Consider the following 22,258-nt stretch of genomic DNA (forward strand, 5'->3'; position numbering starts at 1 on the left):
TGTCAAGTGCCACGTATTTATTAGCAGTTTTCAGCCAGGGACACAAGACTTAATTATCTATTGTAATTAAATTCAGTTTAGGGAAAGCCATTCCGATGAGGGCATGGAACTTCCTCACAGATATTTTCTGAGACGAGAAAAGAAGGCCTTTTGGGAAGCAGCTTGTATCCTCTTGCCCTGCTGTCATGACTCTTTCACCGGGATATTTGTATGTCTTTCAAAAGGTCATAAACAAAGATCCCACAACAGTTTCCTCTGGAACACCTTGCTGTGTCTAACGTCCCTTAAAAATGGGATATGCATATTTGTAACTAGGTCAGGTCTCTTGTGACAGTTCAGTGACATTTCCTCTGGCTCGGTCACACGTGGAAAATGGAGCCTTTCTGGTCACTGTCCCCTTAATTAAAACACCTTATAGGTCAGGGGCGCCTGGGTGACTCAGTCAGTTAAGCGTCCAACTTCGGCTCAGGTCATCATCTCACGTCTTGAGTTCGAGCCCCACATCGGGCTCTGGGCTGACAGCTCAGAGCCTGGAGCCTGCTTCTGATTCTGTCTCCCTCTCTCTCTCCCCCTCCCCTGCTCGCACTCTGTCTCTGTCTCTCTCTCTCAAAACTAAATAAACATTACAAAAATAATAAAAAAAATACAAGGCTTCATAGGTTGGAAAAGTATCATTGCCATTCTGGGAATATATTTGCTATTTGCATTTCCATGTCTTGCTCAGGCCCCGAATTGCAACCCTTCAACTGCCTTTGACACCCTCCTCTGCGTTCTGGGTGGCAAATACAGGACTGCCATTCAGAGTTTATTTTCAGCTGAAGCAGCAGCAGCAATGATTATAGAAATTGTATGATCAAAGAAATGAGCAGAGATGCTCTGAAAGAATAGAATAGAATCTCCTACTTGGACTTTTTATGTCCCAGTGAGCTAGGGCTCAGCTAGGTTTGAACTGCCAGTGGCCAGTCAACAACAGAACGGAGTCTAGAACCCTACATGCCTCGTCCAGTGCTCTTGCCAATAGCATGTCACACAGCAGTGGAACAAGGTGCCCCAACTTTTCCATTTGGACTTTCCCGTAAATGTTATAATGATGAAAACATCTGTTAGTACCTTCCTTGGGATGCATTAACCATTCCAATTTATGGAGCACAAGTCAATGGAGCAAAACTAAGAAAAAAAATACCAACTACAGCTTGAATAGATTTTTCAGATCTTTTTTTTTTTTTTTTTAAATCTGCAGAGTGTTAGGGGCACCTGGGTGGCTCAGTCGCTTAAGCGTCCGGCTTTGGCTCAGGTCCTGATCTCACAGTTGGTGGGTTCGAGCCCCATGTCGGGCCCTGTGCTGACAGCTCGGAGCCTGGAGCCTGCTTCGGATTCTGCATCTCTCTCTCCCTCTGCCTCTCTCTCTCTCAAAAATGAATAAACATTGAAATCTGCAAAGTGTTGGGTAAGAAGCCTGCAGGGGAGGTAATGATATATCCCACAGATGTTTGGGGAATTCTCCTAGAATGCCAATAAATAGTATAGAATTTCATTCCCCTATGGACTTACATATTTGTTTAATAAACACAAGACATTTTAAAAGTATATCAATATATGTCAATGGTATATCTTGACTACACTTCAGGGGTGGGGAAAATGAGCAGTAATTTGCCGAGAAAGCAGTAACTACTCTCTAGATGTTAGTGACCTGAAAGTCATCGTTTATATTTGATTTGTCTCAGAAAAATTAAAATATGCTAGAGACCTGTTTGGCCTAGACAGGACTGACCCTGAGTTAGCTCCTTAGAAGTTCCTGGCACCTGCTTACTGCAGAATACGCTTCTGAGTAATTTTGATGTGTGATAAATTAGTTACACAGGAGCTACAGGGGGCTCAGGAAGATCAAAGTCTATCGACTGAATATTATAACTTCATGGAGAGTTGAAAATACATTTTATTAATTGTGAGACAAAAAAAAACTATCCCAATGGTACATTTTTGTGAATTGATACGCATGTTCATAGGTGCATGTGGATATATCATTATTCAGCAATATAAATAAATTTTCCCTTGAGGTCTATCTTTGTTACTGTGCATATGCACACCCCCCTCTTCCAGAAGAACCTGTGAAGAGTAATGCGTTACACACAGTTGCACACGGTTATGTTTTATAACCGCCAAGGAGCCATCCTTCGACAATATCCAGGCAGATAGGTGAATGTTGCTCCTTCTGTTCTCATTTTAAATGTTTGTTCATTTAACTAATGGCTAGTAATCCAGTTAGGAGATATTATCACATTAACATGTGAGAGTAAACATAATAGAGTAATATAATAGTAATATAATAGAGAGGAATATAATATTATAATTATATAATAGAATAGTAATAGAATAGTATTAGAATAGACAGTACATAATAGAGTAATATAATAGTAATATAAGGCATCCATTTTATTTTTATTTCTTTTTTATATAAATTCTATATCTTTTTGACTCCGAGTCTGTGCCAAGAATAACACATTTTGATTTACTAGGGGCCCTGAATGATGACACAGATTTCCTTCTTCTGGGTCCCCACGTCGTCCTACATACCTCCTTTTGCAAATAAATAGTGCCTTCTCCCACTGAACTGCAAACCATCCCAAGGCCGGGACCACTTCTTATTCATCCGCTTACCCCCAGAACTTAGCACAGAGCTACGTATACTTCAAATACTGTTGCTACATTAAGAACAAAGAAGAATGAATGAATTTAGGAAACAAATATTGAAATAGAGGCAGAGTTACCAATTTGTTGGCCATTAATATTCTGTACCCGGCTATTAATAGGGGAAATAACAGATAAACAGAATCCATGTGTGAGGTCAAATTCACTTGCCCACTCTCTTTCCTGGGCCTCATACTGGAATTCCTCTAAGGCTCCTTCACAGACCAGTAAGAGTTATATGTGAACCACAAAATTTCAGGGGTCTCTCTTACATTTAACAAAAGGATTTTCTACTGCTAAGCCCCAGTTTTACTCAAGCTTAGAGTTCAGGTCAAAGGAGCTTGAAATCTAGTAAGACAACCAGACAGATGTGCTGTTGCCACAGACAAGGAAACAAAGAACTCTGGAGACAGAAGAGAAAGGAGGCTTCTAGAATGATTTCTCAGGGTTGCATGGGTAGAGGAAACAGAGTAGGGGTAGAAAATGATTCCAAAGACAAAGTACAAAATACACAATTCTCCCATTGAGACTCAGAGCTGCAATGAGCCAGCTTTACTGATAAAAGTATGTCTTGTCCCTGGGGAGCCCTAGGCAGAGCCATAAAATGATTTTCATGGGCTCTGGTTACTTTTGCTTTTGTGGGCCCTCCCTCCATAAAAAAAAATCAAAATCGTATTTTTTTTTTTTTAAATTTTTTTTTCAACGTTTATTTATTTTTGGGACAGAGAGAGACAGAGCATGAACGGGGGAGGGGCAGAGAGAGAGGGAGACACAGAATCGGAAACAGGCTCCAGGCTCTGAGCCATCAGCCCAGAGCCCGACGCGGGGCTCGAACTCACGGACCACGAGATCGTGACCTGGCTGAAGTCGGACGCTTAACCGACTGCGCCACCCAGGCACCCCCAAAATCGTATTTTAAAACCGTGTTGTTAAGTAGATGAAAATAATTTTTGACCCTACAAGTTCTTTTTTTACCCCTGATGTTAAAAGAAGTTAAAACATTTCCACAGGGCTTCAAAGTATTGTGGGCTCTAGACACTGGACCCACCGTGCCTAATGGTACCTAGACGCTGATGCTGGAACAACGACACAAAACACTGAGAAACAGCGACCTAGTCTAAGCCCCCTTTTCACAAACGAAGCAGGAAGCCCACAGAGATGAAGTGACTCGTGAAGCGCATGTAGCTAGTTGGTAGCAGAACACCCATTTGAATCCAGTTCTGCTGGCAACACCCAGGGATCTTTCTAGCATGCCTTTTCTCACTGCCATTATTTTGGCTTCCACCACACCTAACTCCACTGACCTTCATGGTGGTGAAATTCCTGATGCGGTCAAATTCAAACATGATCTCGATGTAACCACTGGGGGCACTCTCGTTCCTCCAGCCCACGTAGTCATAGCCTGGCCACACGTGGTATTCATGGGTCTGAGTGAAGTCGTCTAGGCCCGACACCCCATCTGTCAGCTGGCCCAACCCTTCGGTCATGCTGCTTAGGCCAGAGGAAGAGAAGGGAGAAGGGAGAAATGAGCCTGGAATTAATTACACATTCGTGGAAGAGCCTTTACCCAGCTTCTTCACCCCGGGGTTTTGTTAAGAGTTGATTGATTATCTTGAAGGTTCAAGGATTGTGAAAAACCCAGTATATTTTATAGTATTGACTCATTTATCCTGCATCAATGGAGAGCAAAGAATTTCGTATCAATGAATTTTACAAAATACTTAATGCTTACTCCTTCATTAGGAAAGCTTTGAAACAGTATTTTATCATTTTCTAAGAAAAGCTTTCTATAATCTATTGTATCCTCACCTATTCTTGCATACTGAATATAAGTTTTTCTATAATAACTCAACATTATCAAATGCATTTGATTAATCCATTAACAAGTAAATGAGGGAATGGATGGATCAATGCATAGAGCGAACACTACAGTAGACGGTAGCATTTGACCATCACTAAACAGTCTCAGAGCTTGTTGGAAATTTTTCTGACTCTCCTTTGACTGTATGTTGTCATTTTTCAGTGAATCAATTCCAGATAAGCCAGTCATGCTCTCTTCTACCCCACATCCAACAACCCAATTTGAGTCCAACTAGAGGCGGGGGGGGGGGGGGGGGGGGGAAGGTGATCAATCCCAAATTTAAATACTAATTTATATGTAATTTTAATTAAATTGGTAGAATACTAGACTCATGGAATAAAAGGCATTATTTACATGAGGGTCTCAGGCATTGGATTTAGTCTTGTTTTCTAGCTTGGCAGTCTTTCCACTTCTGATTGTAAGGCTTTGCTTGATTGGTATATGGGATGATTGTGTATTTATGTCAGATTGACTATTTCAGGAACACAGAGACCTTCTTCCTTCTTTATGAAAGACAGAGCAAGGAACTTCTGGAACTTCTCTCTCCTCAAGCTCTGCCTTTCAAGATTTAAACGATGAATCAGGAGTCTCCCAAGTGAAGAAACTGGGATACTCACCCTCAAGCGATAATGCATGCACCCCTTGAGGTTATATAAAAGTTGTGAATTTACAAAAAAATAATTGAGTGATTATGCCAGCCTTACAGATACGCTTTGTTTGTTCATTGAAAAATGTTTGGCAAATTATAAAATTTGACTGGCCTTATCCACAGTGACCAGAGCTTGGGTGTCCCTTCCAAGGATTTGCCATCTTTTTCTTCTCTCTACAGATCAGAAGGCTGGGAGAACATAAGTTTACTTGCAATAAATATATTTCCCATTGTCCCCAGAATAATAAATCCCCATGAAACTCTTATGAAAAGCAACACAAATTAAAAATTAATTTCTCGCAGTCAAAATTAAATCAAATGGGGATGGGATAAGCAGAGAAACTTTCCCTGCCATATCCTTTAGAATTGTTAGAATTCCTATAACAAGCATATACTACTTCCATAATTTTTTTAGTTTTTAAAAAAGGAACTTTTGCTCCTAAAACTATCTATTCTTGAGACTCTGAATTAGATGACTTTAATACCTCACCACTCAGGCACACTCCAAAGAGATACCTCACTACCTCAGTTATCAAGTGGAGGCAGTCTGTATCCAAATCTTATTCTTGATCTTTCCTTCTGTTACCAGTTACCTGTCTTATCTATTTGAATGTCTTGCCAGTCCCTTAAATTTGTGTCCCGAACTAACCCCATCATTGCCCTTTTTCTAAACTAAATCCATTTGCATTTCTGCCCATTCTACTTTTCCTTCACGCTCAGTGAAGGTGCCTGGTGTACCGGAAGCACCAAGATATACCTGTTGAATGAATAAATGCCACCCCCACTGTTTGATCTACTTCTCCTCACCCTACTGTCTCGCCCCTACACCCAATCAGATTGCAAACGGTCCCCACATGGATGGCTGCTCCTCTTCTGTTCCCACAGTCACCATTACAGCCCTGGGCCCACACGCTTTTTACCTGATAGTGTTTGCAATGAGAAAATGTCCCTCATCACCTCCTCCTTCCCGTCACATCTAACCTTTGCGACCTGCCTGATTAATCTGTCTAAAGCACCGTGCCAATCGTGTCCTTCCCCAAGTTTAAAAATCTTCAGTGATGTGTTCTATCAATGATTATGCTGATGAAGAGAAAGTCAACTCCTCCTCCCCTTCCTCCTGGCCCTGACATTCAAGTTCCTCCAAAATCTGATGTAATCTGCCCTATAGTGCTTCTTATCTACTATTTTGCTGCAGAAATACGGCTGATGGTTAACTAAACTATTGATCTTTACCAGGCATTCCCCTAAACTTTACAGGGTCGTCCTTTTGTCCCCATGCTATTGACTCTGCCTAAAATGCCATTTCAACATTGTTTACCTGTGAAAGCTCCACCCATCCTTTGGAGCCTGCTTCAGATTTCATCTTATTCCATCATGTCTTTGCTGGTTTCCCAATCAGATACAAACTTATATGTATTTAGCACTTTACCTTTACAGAATGCTTTTCTTATACATTTTTATCACTTAAGCAAACACTTTTATTAGGTGAATCCAGGTGTTTTCACTCCCAGTGCTGTGCTTTCTCCTACCTTGGCTTGCTCTTTCCCTTGATCCCCAGAGCACTCCTACGATCTCTTACTCCAGGGCTTCTATCACAGCAATTTATATCCTGGCTTAGTCCCCATTCCTAACGGTGAGCTTCTTAAAGGTAGGATCAAGGACTTCCTTATGTTTGAATACCTACCAAGTCTGGCCAAATTCCTTGCAGGTAGTAACGGAGGATCAGCAAAGATTTATTGAACTAAACTGAATTCAACTGATCTCTGATTTCCTCTATGCCTCAAGCATATGCCAGTTGGGGTGTGACTGAGTGAAATGATGCCCAGATAATTTAAGCGAATGGGGAAGAACGGTGACTAAGCACATGGAAAGGATGTAGCTGGAAATCGAATACTGGATGAGTCAGGTCTTCACTCAGGGGATGGCAGCTGGTGGGGCAGGAATTTATTCTTCACACCTAAGAGAATGGAAGTGCTATAATCCCTCACTCCCCTTCCTGAGATTAATCTCTCCCTCTCTCAACCACTAGAAACCTCCATCATCTGGTCTGGACCTAACCTCTCTCCCAGGCTCAATCTTTGCAGGCAAAGACCAAGCTAAGAGAGAGAAAAGTGTGGAAGTGGACTAGAAGAAAAATGGCAAGGCTCAGAGTGACGTGAGATAGGGAGGAAAAGCTCTCATCCAACCCTAAATTCCCACTGTGTCTGATCATACTCTTCCACCATGGCCCTTCCTAGGTCCACTTCAGGACTGCCCATTGGTCCCTCCTGCTGTTCCCGGATCAAGCTTCTGCTGCAGTCAGGCCACTCTTGTCCTCAGCCCTGCTTTCTTTCCTCCGCTCCCTGCTACCTGCCTCCCCTGCTCTAATTATCATCTCATCACGGAAACTCTCCTTGTTTACTGTAAGTCTTATGGGTGTCCTTTTCATAATTTCTAAAGCATTTCTATTTATGGGGTTCATTCTCCCCAAACTTCTTGACCTGTCCTATTTATTATACTTATAACTTCAAGGCCCTTTGTCTCCATAAGTAGGCCATTATTTGTGTCAGACCACATGTCCTGTTTTAAGAGTCAAAAAAATATGGCTACCGTACCTAGAGCCATACTACAATTTTAGCTCTTGTTTTGTGTAATTTATTGTTTCCCTTGTCTTCCCAAAACAGGCATACGTTCCTTGCAGATAAAGACTCCGTGTTTTACTTCATCTAAATTATCTCACAATGCCTAGTACAGGGCCTAAAAAAAAACACTAGTTGGTTGACCAGTTGATTGATTATTGATCCTAAGCCATAATAAAATATTATCTCTTCTAGTGGCCACTTTCCCATTCTGATGACCAAAGTTTCCCAGGATTTACCTGTATCCAACGGCTCCATCATAGACAGAATCATTCAGATAAATGATAGAGCCTCCAGGGAGTACAAATTGCTGTCCAGCTGGAGCATTATAAGACACCAAGCCATCTGTCAAAGGAAACACAGATGTGTCAGTGCCTTTGGGAAGGAAGTGTACCTATGGCTCAGACCAACTACCCCAGGGAGCTCCATGTGACTTCAAAGGTACACTTGTTCAGTGTATCCACATAGGACTCAATCTGGGTACACAGGGAGCACTGCTGAGGAGCACTCCTCACTAGCAGTCAGTGAAGTGACTCAGAATGCATTATTCCAGGAATGGAATGAAGCCTTGGGTGCAGGAACAATGTCCTTTCTTGACTCTAACCTACAGGGAATCACTTCACCCCAGAGATTACTAATCCCGTACCTTTCTGACTTAATTGCCTTTATGTTCCAGGAGTTGGAGGTTTTAATAAGGTCCATACGCTCTGTCTCTAGAGACCTACCTAGCCAGACACAGCCATAAAGCTCCACCCTCATGCACACATTCATGGAGTGGTCAGTGACTGGAATGAAGCGGACAAATCTGGCCACAATGGGTGGCTCTAAGTCCTTTAGGAAAATGTCATAGGGGTTACTGTTCCCATCCAGCACCTGAGGAGACAGAAGAGAAATAGTGGGGAGATGCTGTGAGGTTATGCTGAGTCTTCTTCATAGCCTCTTTCATGGACCCTCTCTTTTTAATTGAAGGAGCAGAATGTATCCACTCAGCTTTCCCAGCAGCCTTGATATTCCTCCCGGTGCCCCCTCCCCACCCTCCCTCCTCCTCAGTCACACATTTACAAGGGCATGCCAGGTCTGTGGATGCACATACCTACAAGACAGCCTGTGTACTTCCTCTTCTAGCCTAAGTCAAAATATGGTCCTGGACATCTCAGGGTCTGGATGTCTCTTCTTCCTACCTGTTTTCCATGCCGGTTCCGCCAAGAGATCCAGCGAGTGCCATCCCGACTGTAATTGATCTTGTACATGGGGGCAAACTCAATGCCATGGCCCCCAGCATGGCGCCCTTGGGTCCCCACCAGAGTGATAAAGTGCAGGGTGTGCAAGTCAATCTGTAGGAATTCCTTCAGGTCATCAGGTTCCACTGGAATCTCAGGGCACCAGGCTCCGTCCCCTTCTTCTGAGTCCAGCCTTTTGACACAAGGGGTGGGAGACAGAGAGGAACCATGGAACTAGAGTTGTTTACCAATCCAGAGCAAGCAGCTGCTCTGTCCTGAGGGGAGAAAATGTATCCAACCCAAGACTCAGTCTAAAAAGTTGGGACCCCAGTCTAAAAAGACTCTTTGGGTCTCCCCTCAAGCCTGACAGTCTTCTGTCCCTGGGGCACCATGAAACCCAGATAGACCGTCACCACCAGGGCTAGAGTCCTTCAGATCAGATGTAGCCTTTATTTCTCACCCTGATTTAAAGACCACAAGGGAAATGAAACTCTTTCTGCCCTCTACTCCCCCATGAGTCATTTTACCTCCCCGTTCCACTTTCAGTCCCAGCATAACAAGGGTGGCCACCCCTTGCTTGGATATCAAGTTATAGGAAGGAGGAGGGAAGGATCATAAGATCTCCAGTGTGGGTTATGTAATGCAGTGGAATTTTAACCAACAGGATGGGCATGGCAGCCCAGCAAAACGCCATGGGAACCCATGATGAGAGTGAGGGGTAGGAGCATGTCAGGAGAGTAGTAAATAATCTGGTTTCATTTTATTACCTCCAAGCTAAGCTACCAGTGAGCAAAATTGTGAAATCAGTGGAAGGTTTCTTTTGGGAACGTCTTACCACTTTCCCTCTTCCCTGGAATGTTCCTTTTCTCACAGATGTCAACCTACTCATTGCCGTTCTCTTCCAACCCCACCAACCATCACTCTCGTCTTTCACATACTCAGAAATTATGGAGAAGGTTTACTAAGGTTGCTTTTCTCGTGGGTGATTCCATTTGAACAGAAATCAACACTTTAGACCAAAAAAATCAGATCCCAGGAGAAGGATTAGACCCTCACCAGCAGAGTAGCTTTTGACAAGGGAGTTCGTTGCTTTGGAGGACCCCTGGTACTAGGCCACTAGGAACCCACCATACTCTTTGTGGGTGAGGATGGCCCTTCAATGAGAGAAGGGAAGACTTTTCTGGAGTCCTCAGTGTCTGCTCAAAGCCTTGATGCTTTGCACCGTGAATAATGTTTCACAGACACCCACTGACAAGAGGATGGGGTGTCCTCGCTTCCAGTGTCCTACCCCATCTGCGCCTTCCCCAGTCCACTACGGTAGTCAGCTTCCTGTAAATTCTCACACTGAGAAGGTGAAGTAAAGCAAACCCACTGCATATCCATGAACCCATCTGCTGTGGGCAGGGTAGCTCAAGGCCCTGTGATTGGGAAGGGGTGGCCAGACCAGCACATGCTGCCAAACCCTGAATTTTCTCCCCGAAAACATACAGGACAGGCCTCCCCCGTGCCTACCAGCTCCCACCCTTCTTCCCGAGCCCCTTGAGCCAGAAAGTGCATCCTGCCCGTGGCTTGGGCTTTCTTGGGGCATCTGTCCTCACCTTCCGTATTTGGCAGCTGTGGATTCTGACCACTGACTGGAAGCTGTGATGTCCTCATCTGGAATGTGGCCTCCTGACATACCCAGAGGATAGCGGCATATGGCTGGACCAAGAGACACCGAAGGGAAAAAGAGAGGAAATACTTTTCTTTTTATTTCCATGGATGCCCCACCCCCTTCTAGGAAGAATGTGATTGACTATTGGACAGGGAAACAGAGTGCTTACATCTTCTTAAGGTTTTCTATGACCCCAGTTTGATCACCTTGACTCTCTCAGCCTTTCTCCCTGGGCCTGCCTCCAAACTTAGTAGTGTTCAATCCCCCAAGCACGGACCTTCAGCCACATCTATCTTTCAGTCCCAGACCCAAGTAATGTAATGTGATGCAATGTGCTGATTTATTCTTTTATTTGGTAATAAGCCCATGGCCCATCCCCATTACCTTATCAGCAGATGTGTACTACTAACCAGTTTCCCAAAGGTGCTGAGTCATCCTCACAGCCACCAGGTACCACCTGATCCAAAGCATTCGTTTTTCTAGGTAGCTGATTGCACAAAACTACAGGGCAAAGTCAACTGTCCTATGAAAGTACTGGACACACAGCTTTGGCCCCCATCAGCATCATGTTTTCGCCTCTGGCTATAAACAATGGCCTCTGGGGAAGGACTTCCACCTCCAGCCAAGATAGAGTAACAAGGACCAGATTGACTCTCCTGGGTGAAACAACCAAAGAATGGACAAAGTATTCAAAACATTGAGTTTCAAACAATGAATACCGAATAACAAAGGCCAACAATCCCTGAGAGGGGACAAAGAAGATGAGTCCTACTGTGGCACCAGCTTACTGCTGTGGCAGAGTCCACAGTGAGTGAGAACAAGGCAGAGTTTGGAGGGCTCCCAATCAAGGAGACAAGGATAAGAGTCTGGAGAGGTCGGGGGAATCTAGGGTTGCCAGAGAAATACAGGATTCCTAGCTAAACTTAAATTTCAGATAAACAATGAAGAATTTTTTAGTATAAATAGGTACAATGATGGCAGGCGTATAAAGAAGCAGAGAAATAGAACCTATAATGAGAAAAACAATCAATCAATGGAATTGATTCAGAATATAGAAGAGGGGCGCCTGGGTGGCTCAGGTGGCTGAGCGTCCAACTCGTCTCAGGTCATGATCTCACAGTTCGTGAGTTCCAGCCCTACATGGCCTTCTCTGCTGTCAGTGCAGAGCCCGCTTCGGATCCACTGTCCCCCTCTTTTTCTGCCTTTCCTCCTCTTGTGCTGTCTCTCTCTCTCTCTCTCTCAAAAACAAAAACATTAAAAAAAAGAATTTAAAAAGAACATTAAACCAATTATAATTATATTGTTATAAGGTCAGCCACTGTGGAAAACACTATGGAGTTTCCTCAGAAACATTTTTAAAAAGAATTACCATATGATCCAGTAATTCCACTATTGGGTATTTACTCAAAGAATACAAAAACAGTAATTTGAAGGGATTACTAAGTTTTTTTAATTTTTTTAATGTTTATTTATTTTTGAGAGAGAGAGAGAAAGCAGAGGAGGGGCAGAGAGAGAGGGAGACCCAGCATCCGAAGTGGGCTCCAGGCTCTGAGCTGTCATCAGAGCCCAATGCAGGGCTCAAACTCACGAACTGTGAGATCATTACCTGAGCCAAAGTCAGACGCTTAACCGACTGAGCCACCCAGGCATCCCTGTACCCCATGTTAATTGCAGCATTAATTATAATAGACAAGATATGGAAGCAATCCAAGTATCCATCCATAAGACTTAATCGATAGGATCAAGGATATGTGGTATATATTGGAATATAATGGAATATTAGTCATAAAAAAGAATGAAATCTTGCCATTTACAACATTGCGGATGGACCTAGAGGGTATAATGCTAAGTGGAATAAGTCAGTCAGAGAAAGGCAAATATCATACGATTTCACTCATAAAATGCATTTAAGAAACAAAACAAATGAACAAATAAATCAAAACAAGAGACGACAAACCAAAAATCCAGTCGCTTAAATACAGAGAACTGGTGGTTGCCAGAGGGGAGGTAGGTGAGGAGGATGTGGGAAATAGACAAAGGGGAACAAAAGTACACTTATCTTGATGAGCACTGAGAAATGTTGAATTGTTGAATCATTATATTGTACACCTGAAACTAATATAACACTGTGTGATAATTATACTTTAATTAAAAAAATAATAAATATATATAAGGAGAGCTAAGTGAGATAGGGAAGGATATAAATAAAATTTCTAGGGATGAAACTTGACTATATGAGAAAATACATTGAATAAGATTAAAGGAAGATTATACATTAAAGAAAAGATTGGTGAACTTAAAGACAGCAATAGAAATTATCCAAAATGAAACAATGACAGAAATTAATCAAATCACTCAAATAATCAATCACACAAAAAGATAGAACCTAAGTTAAGTTGTGAAACAATTGCAAATATCCTATTATACATGTAAATGGATTCCTTAAAGAAGAACAGAGAGGAATCAAAAAATTATTTGAATAAAACATGGTGGAAATTCTTTTCGAATTTGATGAAATTATAAACCCTAGAGGCTCAGTGACTTGAACCATAAGAAACATGAAGAAAACTATACTACAGTACATCGTAATTCAACTGCTTAAAACAGGTGATAAGGAGAAAAGTTTTTAAGCAGCCAGAGAAAAAGGATACATTATGAACAGAGGACCAAAGATAAAAATGATTACAAATGTCCCTTTGGAAATGGTAATTACATAGTAAATAGATAAGAAGAGTCTTCATGTTATTTACATCTCTTTAAATGGTGATTGACTATTTAGATTAAGACGATTTTTCTTGTTATTTAAATCTCTTTAAATGGTAGTTGACTATTTATATAAAAACAGTAACAATATACCGTGGGGTTTATAATATGTACAAAACTAAAATGCATGAAAACAATAGCATGAGGGCTGAAAAGGGAAAAACGGAAGGCATCCTGTTCGAAGATTTTTTAAATGTTTATTTTTGAGAAAGAGAGAGAGTGCACAAGCAGGGGAGGGGCAGAGAGAGAGACACACACAGAATCTGAAGCAGGCTTCAGGTTCGAAGCTGTCAGCACAGAACCCAACACAGGGCCTGAACTCACGAACCACAAGATCGTGACCTGAGCCAAAGTTGGACACTTAACCGACTGAGCCACCCAGACATCCCTCTTGTCAGATTTTTATACTGTATGTGAAGTGATATACTATCACTTACAAGATATACTTTATTTAATTAAAGATGTACATGATAAACCCTAAAGCAAGCACTAAAATAATATTTTCAAAAAGGTTCATGGCTAATAAATCAACAAAAGATAAAACTGAATCATAAAAAGTTCAATTCACTGAAAGGAAAGCAGAAAACCACAGGTAAGTTTACACATAAAAGGATGCGAAAAGATATACCACGAAAATGTAATTAAAAAAAAAAAGCTGGAGTGGTTTTATTAATACCAGACACAACAGATTTTAAGACAAGAAATAGCGATGGTATTTCACAATGATAAAGGGGTTAGCTCATCAAGAACACATGACAGTCCTAAATGTTTATTCACGTAACAGAGCTTTACAAAACAAAACAAAACAAAACAAAACAAAACAAAACAAGGCTGCAGGGAAAAATGAACAAAACCACATGTCGTTGAAGATTTCAATACTTACGTCTCAATAATTGGTAAAACAATCAGACAAAAAATCAGTAAGTATACGGAAGATATGAACATTATCCACTGGTTTTGCCTAGTTTGACATTTATAGAATTCTACTGAAAAACATAGAGTATTCATTCTCTTGAAGTGCACCTGTGATATGTACCAAGATAGACCATATTCTGAATCATGAAACAAGTCCCAATAAATTTTAAATATTCAAGTCATACAAAGTATGTTCTCTGTCATAATGCAATTACTAGTTAGAAAAAATACATAATAGAAAGATATCTGGAAAATCCCCAAATATTTTCAAACTAGCATAACACTTTCCTAAATATGCCATGGGTCAAAGAAAAAAGGAAAATTAGAAGAAATTAGAAAACAAATTAGAAAGTATTAGAAAAGTATTAGTATTAGAAAGTATTCTGTACTGAAAGATAATGAAAATATAACAAAATTTGTGGATACCACTTGACAAGTACTTATGGAGAAAATCACCACAGTAAAATCCTCCATTAGAAAAGAGCAAAGATCTCTAAATAATAACTTCAGTCTTCACCTTAAGAAACTAGAAAAAGTAGAGCAAATAAAATACAAAGTAATTACAAGAAAGGAAATAATAGATTATTAGTGGAAATCAGCAAAATAGAAAACAGAAAAACGATAGAGAAACTCTAAAAAACCAAAAGCTGGTTCTTTTTTTTTTTTTTTAATTTTTTTTTCAACATTTATTTATTTTTGGGACAGAGAGAGACAGAGCATGAACGGGGGAGGGGCAGAGAGAGAGGGAGACACAGAATCGGAAACAGGCTCCAGGCTCTGAGCCATCAGCCCAGAGCCTGACGCGGGGCTCGAACTCACGGACCGCGAGATCGTGACCTGGCTGAAGTCGGACGCTTAACCGACTGCGCCACCCAGGCGCCCCAAAAGCTGGTTCTTTGACAAGACTTAAAAAAAAAAAAGGCAAAAAGAATCTCTAGCCAGATTGGGAGAGAAAAAAGAAAACACTACAAACATCAGGAATGAAGGAAGTTTCCTTGTTACAGAAATTAAAGATATTAAATGTATAATAAGAGAATCTTATAAACAATGTTATGCCAATAATTTCAACAACTTAGATAAAATAATCAAATTTTTGAAAGATACAAACCACTAAAGTTCATTTATAAAGAGATAGATAAAAACCTGAGTATCATTTATGTTCTAAAAAATTTAAATATATAGTCAACAACCTTCCTACAAAGAAAACCCCAGGACAAGATGACTTTACTGTTGAATTCTGCCAAATGTTTCAGAAAGAAAAATGACCAAGCACTCACAAACTCTTCCAGAAAATTAAAGAGGAGAAGATAGAAGGGGATATTTCCTGATTCATTTTATGAAATCCTATTACCTAATACAAAAACCAAACAGGAAGCTTATAAGAAAACTATAGACCAATGACTCTCATGAACATAGATACGAAAACTCTAAACACAATTTTAGTAAACTGAATCAAAGAATATATAAAAAGAATAACACACCATGATCAAGTAGGATTTATTCTAGGAATGCAAGGTTGGTTTGACATTCAGAAATCATTCAATGTAATTCACCACAGATTTAGAAAGTGAAACTGTATCGTCACTTCAAAAGACACAGAAAAAGCATTTGCTGAAACCAAACATCATTTCCTGATAACAATTCTCGGCAAACTAGAAGTAGAAAGGAATTTTCTCAATATAAACAATTGTAACCGAATATTATGAAAACCTAAATGCCAACAAATTGGACAACTTAGGGGAAATGGATAAATTCCTAGAAACATAAACTACCAAAACTGAATCAGGAAGAAATAGAAAATTTGAAGAGACCAATCACCAGCAATGAAATTGACTCAGTAATCAAAAACCTCCCAAAAAATACAAGTCCAGGATCAGACAGCTTCACTGGCAAATTCTACCAAACATTTAAAGAAGAGTTAATACCTATTCTTCTCAAACTATTCCAAAAAACACAAGAGGAAGGAATCATCCTGATACTAAAACCAGATCAAGACACCACAAAACAAAAGAAGTACAGGCCAATATCTCTCATGAATATAGATGCAAAAATCCTCAACAAAATATTAGCAAACTGAACCCAACAATATATTTAAAAAATCATGCACCACAATCAAATGGAATTTATTCCCAGGATGCAAGCGTAGTTTAATATTTGCAAAACAATCAACATGCTGTGTCACATCAACAAGAGAAGGGATAAACACCATATGATCATTTCAATAGATGAAGAAAAAGCATTTGATAAAGCGCAACATGTGTGATGTCATCTGATACTTCCAGGAACAGTACGATGAAGCAAAACCAGACTCAGCCACTTTGGCAAGAATCATGGCCATGTACACCACCAAAACACTTCCATGTTCCTGTCCCCTGCATTTTCCAAGTCAAATTTAAATCAAGAGATGAACATGGGATCTAGTATCATTTTGCCTATTCTTGTCAAATGTATAACTTCTGCATCTGGGGTGACAGGTTCTACAAATAATCATTATGTTTGAATCTCGAGTGTAATTCTGGGCTGTTCAGGAATGAAGCATCAAGTTCTCAAATTCTAAACCCTCTGGAATGTGAAATTGAAGGGAGGAGTAAGGATGAGGAAATACTGATACAGAATGCCAATGGGGCCCAAATTACCAGTGAGTGAGGTCAATGAACATTTCAGAAATCACTCACAGGGTGCGCCCTCTCTTGTGCTCCACCCCTTTATGCAGTGGAGGCCATGCCCTGCCTCAAGGCCTCCTCCGGCCCCCTCCCAGATGCTTGTCCTGCATGTTTTTGGGTGTGCTAAACGTTTTCGCACTGCTGCTTAGTGTCCCTCAGTACCAATGACTCAATGGGCCAGGACAAGCTTCTGGACACCTTTATCTCACAGGCTACACGCCCCAGTCCAGGTTACCAGAACACTTGCCTTGGCATTTGTGACCCAAGCTAGCTACTAATAAAGTAACTTTGCTTTCCCATTGTTACTGCTCTCTGCGTGTATATATCCCTCAACGATCTTCTGGGGAGGGGACCTGGCCGGCCAAGGTAGACGGTCCTTGCACCTTTGGCTATCATTCATGTCGTGGTGCCCCCAGTTGCTATCTTGACTCCTAAAATACAGTTCGTTCTTCACAGTTTTCAAAGTGTTGTCCCATTGTTTTCATCTTGTTTACCCTACGATAACCCTGTGTGGTAGGCGGGGCATGTATTATTATTCTCAAATTACACGTGAGAAAACCAGTTAGAGCCCCATGGCTATGAAGGGGTCCTAATCCAAAGTTAGTCCAATGTACCAGACTGCCACTCTCTGCTCTAACCAAAGGAATGGCAAGATGTAAGCTGTTTCTCCCAACACACCAGGCTGCAGGCAGAAGCAATGCAGATTCGTAAGACAGCTGGCCTCTGGCACCTTCTTTCCCTTCAGAAACCAAAGCTTTATTCATGGACCCAGTCCTATCTCCATTCCCAGTGTGGTAATCAACTTATTGCTCTCCAAATCCATAGGGTTTTTGAACTCCTATTTTTATTAATTCATTCACTCAATGTTTTTTTTTTGAGCCCCGTGGGAATATAGGCATAAAGAGAACAAAGTACCCTTTGCCAGAGTTTACATTCTAGTATGGGGAAAAAGACAAGAGGCAAATAAATATATAAGATGAGAAAAAGTGGCAAGGGTTGTGAAGAAAAGAACACAGGGAAAGGAAATAGCTGCTCTTTCATGTCAAGAGATAAGGAAGGTCTCTCGGATAAGGTGTCTCTGAGCAGAGATCTGAGTGAAGGAAGACAGCCAGGTGACTCTTGGAGGGGGGAATGTTTCATGGAAAGGGAACAGAAGTCAAGAAAAGAGCCTTCTTAGTGGCTTCGGGTACAGCAAGGAGGTTCGCACACCTGAAGTGGAAAGACTAGCGTAAGTTAGTATCTAGCACTGTCCCTTTGCAATGGAATGAACTTGGTTGCAACCAAAGCAAGTGTTTTTTAAAGAAGGAATAGTACCAATTTCGGTAAATTTCTCCTTACTCCGACGTCCGACATTTTTAGTATCTGTTGTATAGCCTTCGGTACATAGTGCTTTGTCATATAATTGTCTGTGTGTGAGTCTCATCTCTCCTACAGATGGCAAACTTTTGGGGGGATAAAAGGGCGTAGGCGGGGAGATTAGATCTTATTCAATTTTATTTCTCAGGGCATGTCTGGGGAGACAACAGGTGCTCAAAAATATTGATTGAAAACAGAGGTAGACATAGATTAGGAGTTAGAATAAAGTGGAGTTAAATATGTCACCCTGCAAACCTTACCCCCAGTCTGTTCCATTTCAACCAACTCCACTCTTCCAATTACTTGAGGCAAAAATCTTGAGGCCACCCTTGACTCCTTTCGTATTCCATATCCAGCCCAACAGCTGATGAGGAAATCCCATTAGCCACCTTAAAGAATTCCCATAACCCACCTCCTTTCCACATATGCCACTACCATTCTAGGTCGATCCTGGAATAAAACAATAATCTCCTAACCAGACGTCCTTTTGTCCACCTTGTCCCATTTATCTATGAAAATGTAAGTCAGACCACGTAACTCTTTTGCCCAGCACCCTCCAGGGAGTTCCCACCTCACTTATGATAACATTGAAAACGCATGCGTGGTCTCCAGGGTCCTGCAGAGCTGATCCTGGGCTATCCTGGACCTCACGTCCAGAGCAGTCCCCCCTCCAGTCACGCTGGCCTCCTGGCTGCTCCTCAAGCACACTAAGTATGCTTCTTCTTCAGACATTTAACTGCTTAATTCAATAATGGTAGTCATCTGTGCTAGGTTGGGGAAAGAGAAGTGGAAGACTGTATCTCCCATTATTTTCCACGCTCTAACATATCTGAAATCTGAACGCATTTCACAAGCAAATGGTGAGTCATAGCTTAACTGGCTGGGGTTTTTTCTTAGAGTGACACAGTAGAATCAGTAGAATCAGTACAGTAGAATCAGCAGGCTCTTCAATTTGATGATATACTGTAATAATGGTAACCACTTATAAACAGCACTTATCAAATGTCAGACGATATGGTATTTTTGTCACTCATTACTTCCTGTTTCTCACGAATCCCCCATCTACAGGTAAGACGTTAAATAACTGCCTAAGGCCATTCGTGGAGTAAATACTAACTCACTTTAGATTCGGACTCTAAAGACGGCTCTCTCTAAGCTACACAACCTCTGAAGGGAAAAAAAAAGAGATTTCAAATCCACTCCAGGATCTAAGCAAAGTTCACATCCTTTCTGGGTCTCAGTTTTCTCCTGTGGAAATCAGGGGAGCTGGATTAGATGTTTTCTAAGGCAGTGATTCCCAAAAGCCAGTCCATGGACCCACTGCTTTAGAATTGCTTGGGAAGGTTGTAGAATATAGGTTTGTGAGCCCTGTCTTAAGAGATTTTTCTTCGGTAGGTCTGAAACTGTGCCCAGGAACCTACATTTTTTTTTTTTTTTAATTTCCCACGTGATTCTGCTATGCAGCCACACTTGGAAACCATGCTTTCAGGTCCCTTCCAGCCTGGACACATGATCATTCTCTGGGGCCATTCCAAAGTCCAGGGACATCCACATTCACAGTCCCACTGGGCTTGCATTCCTGGCTATCATGAATCTCTAGTCACTGGGCCATGAGTGTAACGAGAACTTCTGTTTCTCGGAACATCTAAAGTAAACCAGAAATGGGGAAAGAGGGTCGCATGGGGTGAGTCATGATATTGTTGCAAATAACTTCCCCACCAAGGCACTGCTTGTCCTGGGAACAGCAACCAGGGAGTTTTAACACAGCTGCCTTAGCTGCAGCTGCCTGTATGAAGCATGTTGATATTTCCTGGGCTTAGGAACCCTATCTATTTTGTGTTCCAATTATGCCTATATAGGTACTTTCCATATTTAACAAAGAAAGGGAGAGAAAAACCGAGAGACAGAGAGAGAGAGAGAGATCCCACCTAGGATACTCTATTTGGTGTCCAAGGAGGGCCAGTTGCCTGGCTGAGGCTCTTTGCTCCCCTTCATTACTCGGCTAAGGTTTTGATCCTCAAAGTGGTCTCCCAGGACCAGCAGCCCCCAACACTATCTGAGAACTTGTTAGAAACGGAAGTTCTCTGACATGTCATTTGCCAATACCTTCCCCAATTCCATTGTGGGGGAAGGGGTGAAATGGGTGATGGGCATTAAGGAGGGCACTTTTGGGGATGAGCACTGGGTGTCATACGTAAGAGATGAGTCACTGGGTTCTACTCCTGAAGCCAAGACTACACTGCCTGTTAACTAACTTGAATTTTTAAAAAAATTGGGGGGCGCCTGGGTGGCTCAGTCGGTTAAGCATCCGACTTCAGCTCTGGTCACATTTTGTGGGTTCGAGCCCCGCGTGGGCTCTGCGCTGACAGCTCGGAGCCTGGAGCCTCCTTCCGATTCTGTGTCTCCCTCGCTCTCTGCCCCTCCCCCACTCGTGTTCTGTCTCTCTCTCTCAAAAATACATAGACATTGAAAAAATTGCTTTGATAAATAAATAATAAAATAAATTTTTAAAGAAAGAAAAGAAATGCAAATTCTCAGTCCCCACCCTAGACCTACTGAATCACTCTGAAGGCGGAGCCCAGCCAACCAGGTTTTCACCAGCCCTCTAGGTGACTCTGCTGCTGCTCAGGTTTGATAACTGGAAGAACCGGGGGATGAAATGAGGCTGCAGTTTGTCCACATAAAAAAAGAAAACTCTAAATGTGTCAGTGTGCCCCTCCTCCTCATCCCCTCCAGTGCTTCCCTCGCACAGAAGGGTGTAAGCCAACCACGTGTGGACAGCTGTGGCAACACCATGTCGAGAACTGGAAGGCCTCCCTGAGCCACGGCACACGTGGCCCTGAACCTGGACCAGTACAGGACTCTGGGACAGGAAGAGTTCTGGAATGACACGTGACACGTTCATTTCTGCTTTAGGAGCAGTGGAGGAGTGGGAAGTAAACCTGTCCTTCGGGAGTCAGCTGCTCTATTAGCAAAGCCTACCGCTCGTATGGATGGGGTTTCGGAGTGGTAGGGGTCCAGAGCTGATGGCCAAGAAAGAATTCTTGAGATGTCTTTGGTGCAAAAAGGTGACTTTATTAAAGCACAGGCACAGGACCCGTGGGCAGGAAGTGCTGCACTGGGCTTGTAAAGAGTGACTGCTTATGTACTATGGAGTTGGGGGAGGGAAAGGCCAAAGGGAAGCCTCCAGAAGGACTTTCATCTGCTAAAGAGGACTCATAGGATGCCACAGTCTTGCTAGGGTCAAGCTAAGGTTGTTTTCCCTCTAGGAAGCCATTGACATTAAGACAGTAGGGGGTTCCTGGAGAGATGTTATACTTTGTATTTGCCTCAGGTATTTGTCAATGGGCTGCAGATCACACGGAAATTTAATTTTACCTGCCATTTTCTTCTTGCCTTTGTCCCCACATCACTATGGAGGGTGATGTTGGGGCTCCAGGAAACTGAGTCTACAGGTTTCTGGAGATCAGGCTATTGATAAAATTGCCTTTTTCTTATAATTTACTAAGACATTTGTAACCTGAAGGAGACTCATGTCCCGCATGACTGTGATCTCTATCACAGTTAACCATTTGTTTTCTTTCCTTTCCTTTGTTCTTGGGTGGCCAGGAGAGCCTGAGGAACGTCGCACAGATCCCGCTTGGGTGGGGGAGGGGCGTGTGCTGGCTTGTGCTTTGCCCTCAGCTTGCTTTATGGTCCCTCATCACTACGTCCCGCAAATTTCTTGAGTCCAGCTGTCTCTCTCTTTCTCCACTCCTCCCATGCAGGGCCCAGCCTCTGCCACCTCACATCTGAATGACTATAATGCCTTCTAGCTCTTCCTCCGGTTCCTCTACCACTCCTTCTCCACACAGCAGCCCAAGCGAGCTTC

The 22,258-nt window shown here is 42.1% G+C and overlaps 1 protein-coding gene across 3 annotated transcripts in view; it reads right to left on the reverse strand.

Annotated features, from left to right (window-relative positions):
• DDR2 (discoidin domain receptor tyrosine kinase 2) overlaps nt 1-22,258 on the reverse strand; it is a 156,809-nt gene that overhangs the window by 24,453 nt on the left and 110,098 nt on the right. For all 3 annotated transcript variants that reach the window (XM_043567560.1, XM_043567561.1, XM_043567559.1), the window contains exons 3-7: nt 10,635-10,737; nt 8,998-9,229; nt 8,542-8,689; nt 8,056-8,161; nt 3,993-4,176 (exon numbers count right to left, since the gene is read on the reverse strand). In XM_043567560.1, the coding sequence (XP_043423495.1) occupies nt 3,993-4,176; nt 8,056-8,161; nt 8,542-8,689; nt 8,998-9,229; nt 10,635-10,737 (773 nt within the window). The remainder of the gene's footprint in view (nt 1-3,992; nt 4,177-8,055; nt 8,162-8,541; nt 8,690-8,997; nt 9,230-10,634; nt 10,738-22,258) is intronic.

The sequence above is a fragment of the Prionailurus bengalensis genome, chromosome E4 (assembly GCF_016509475.1).
Source record: "Prionailurus bengalensis isolate Pbe53 chromosome E4, Fcat_Pben_1.1_paternal_pri, whole genome shotgun sequence".
Taxonomy (NCBI): Eukaryota; Metazoa; Chordata; class Mammalia; order Carnivora; family Felidae; genus Prionailurus; species Prionailurus bengalensis.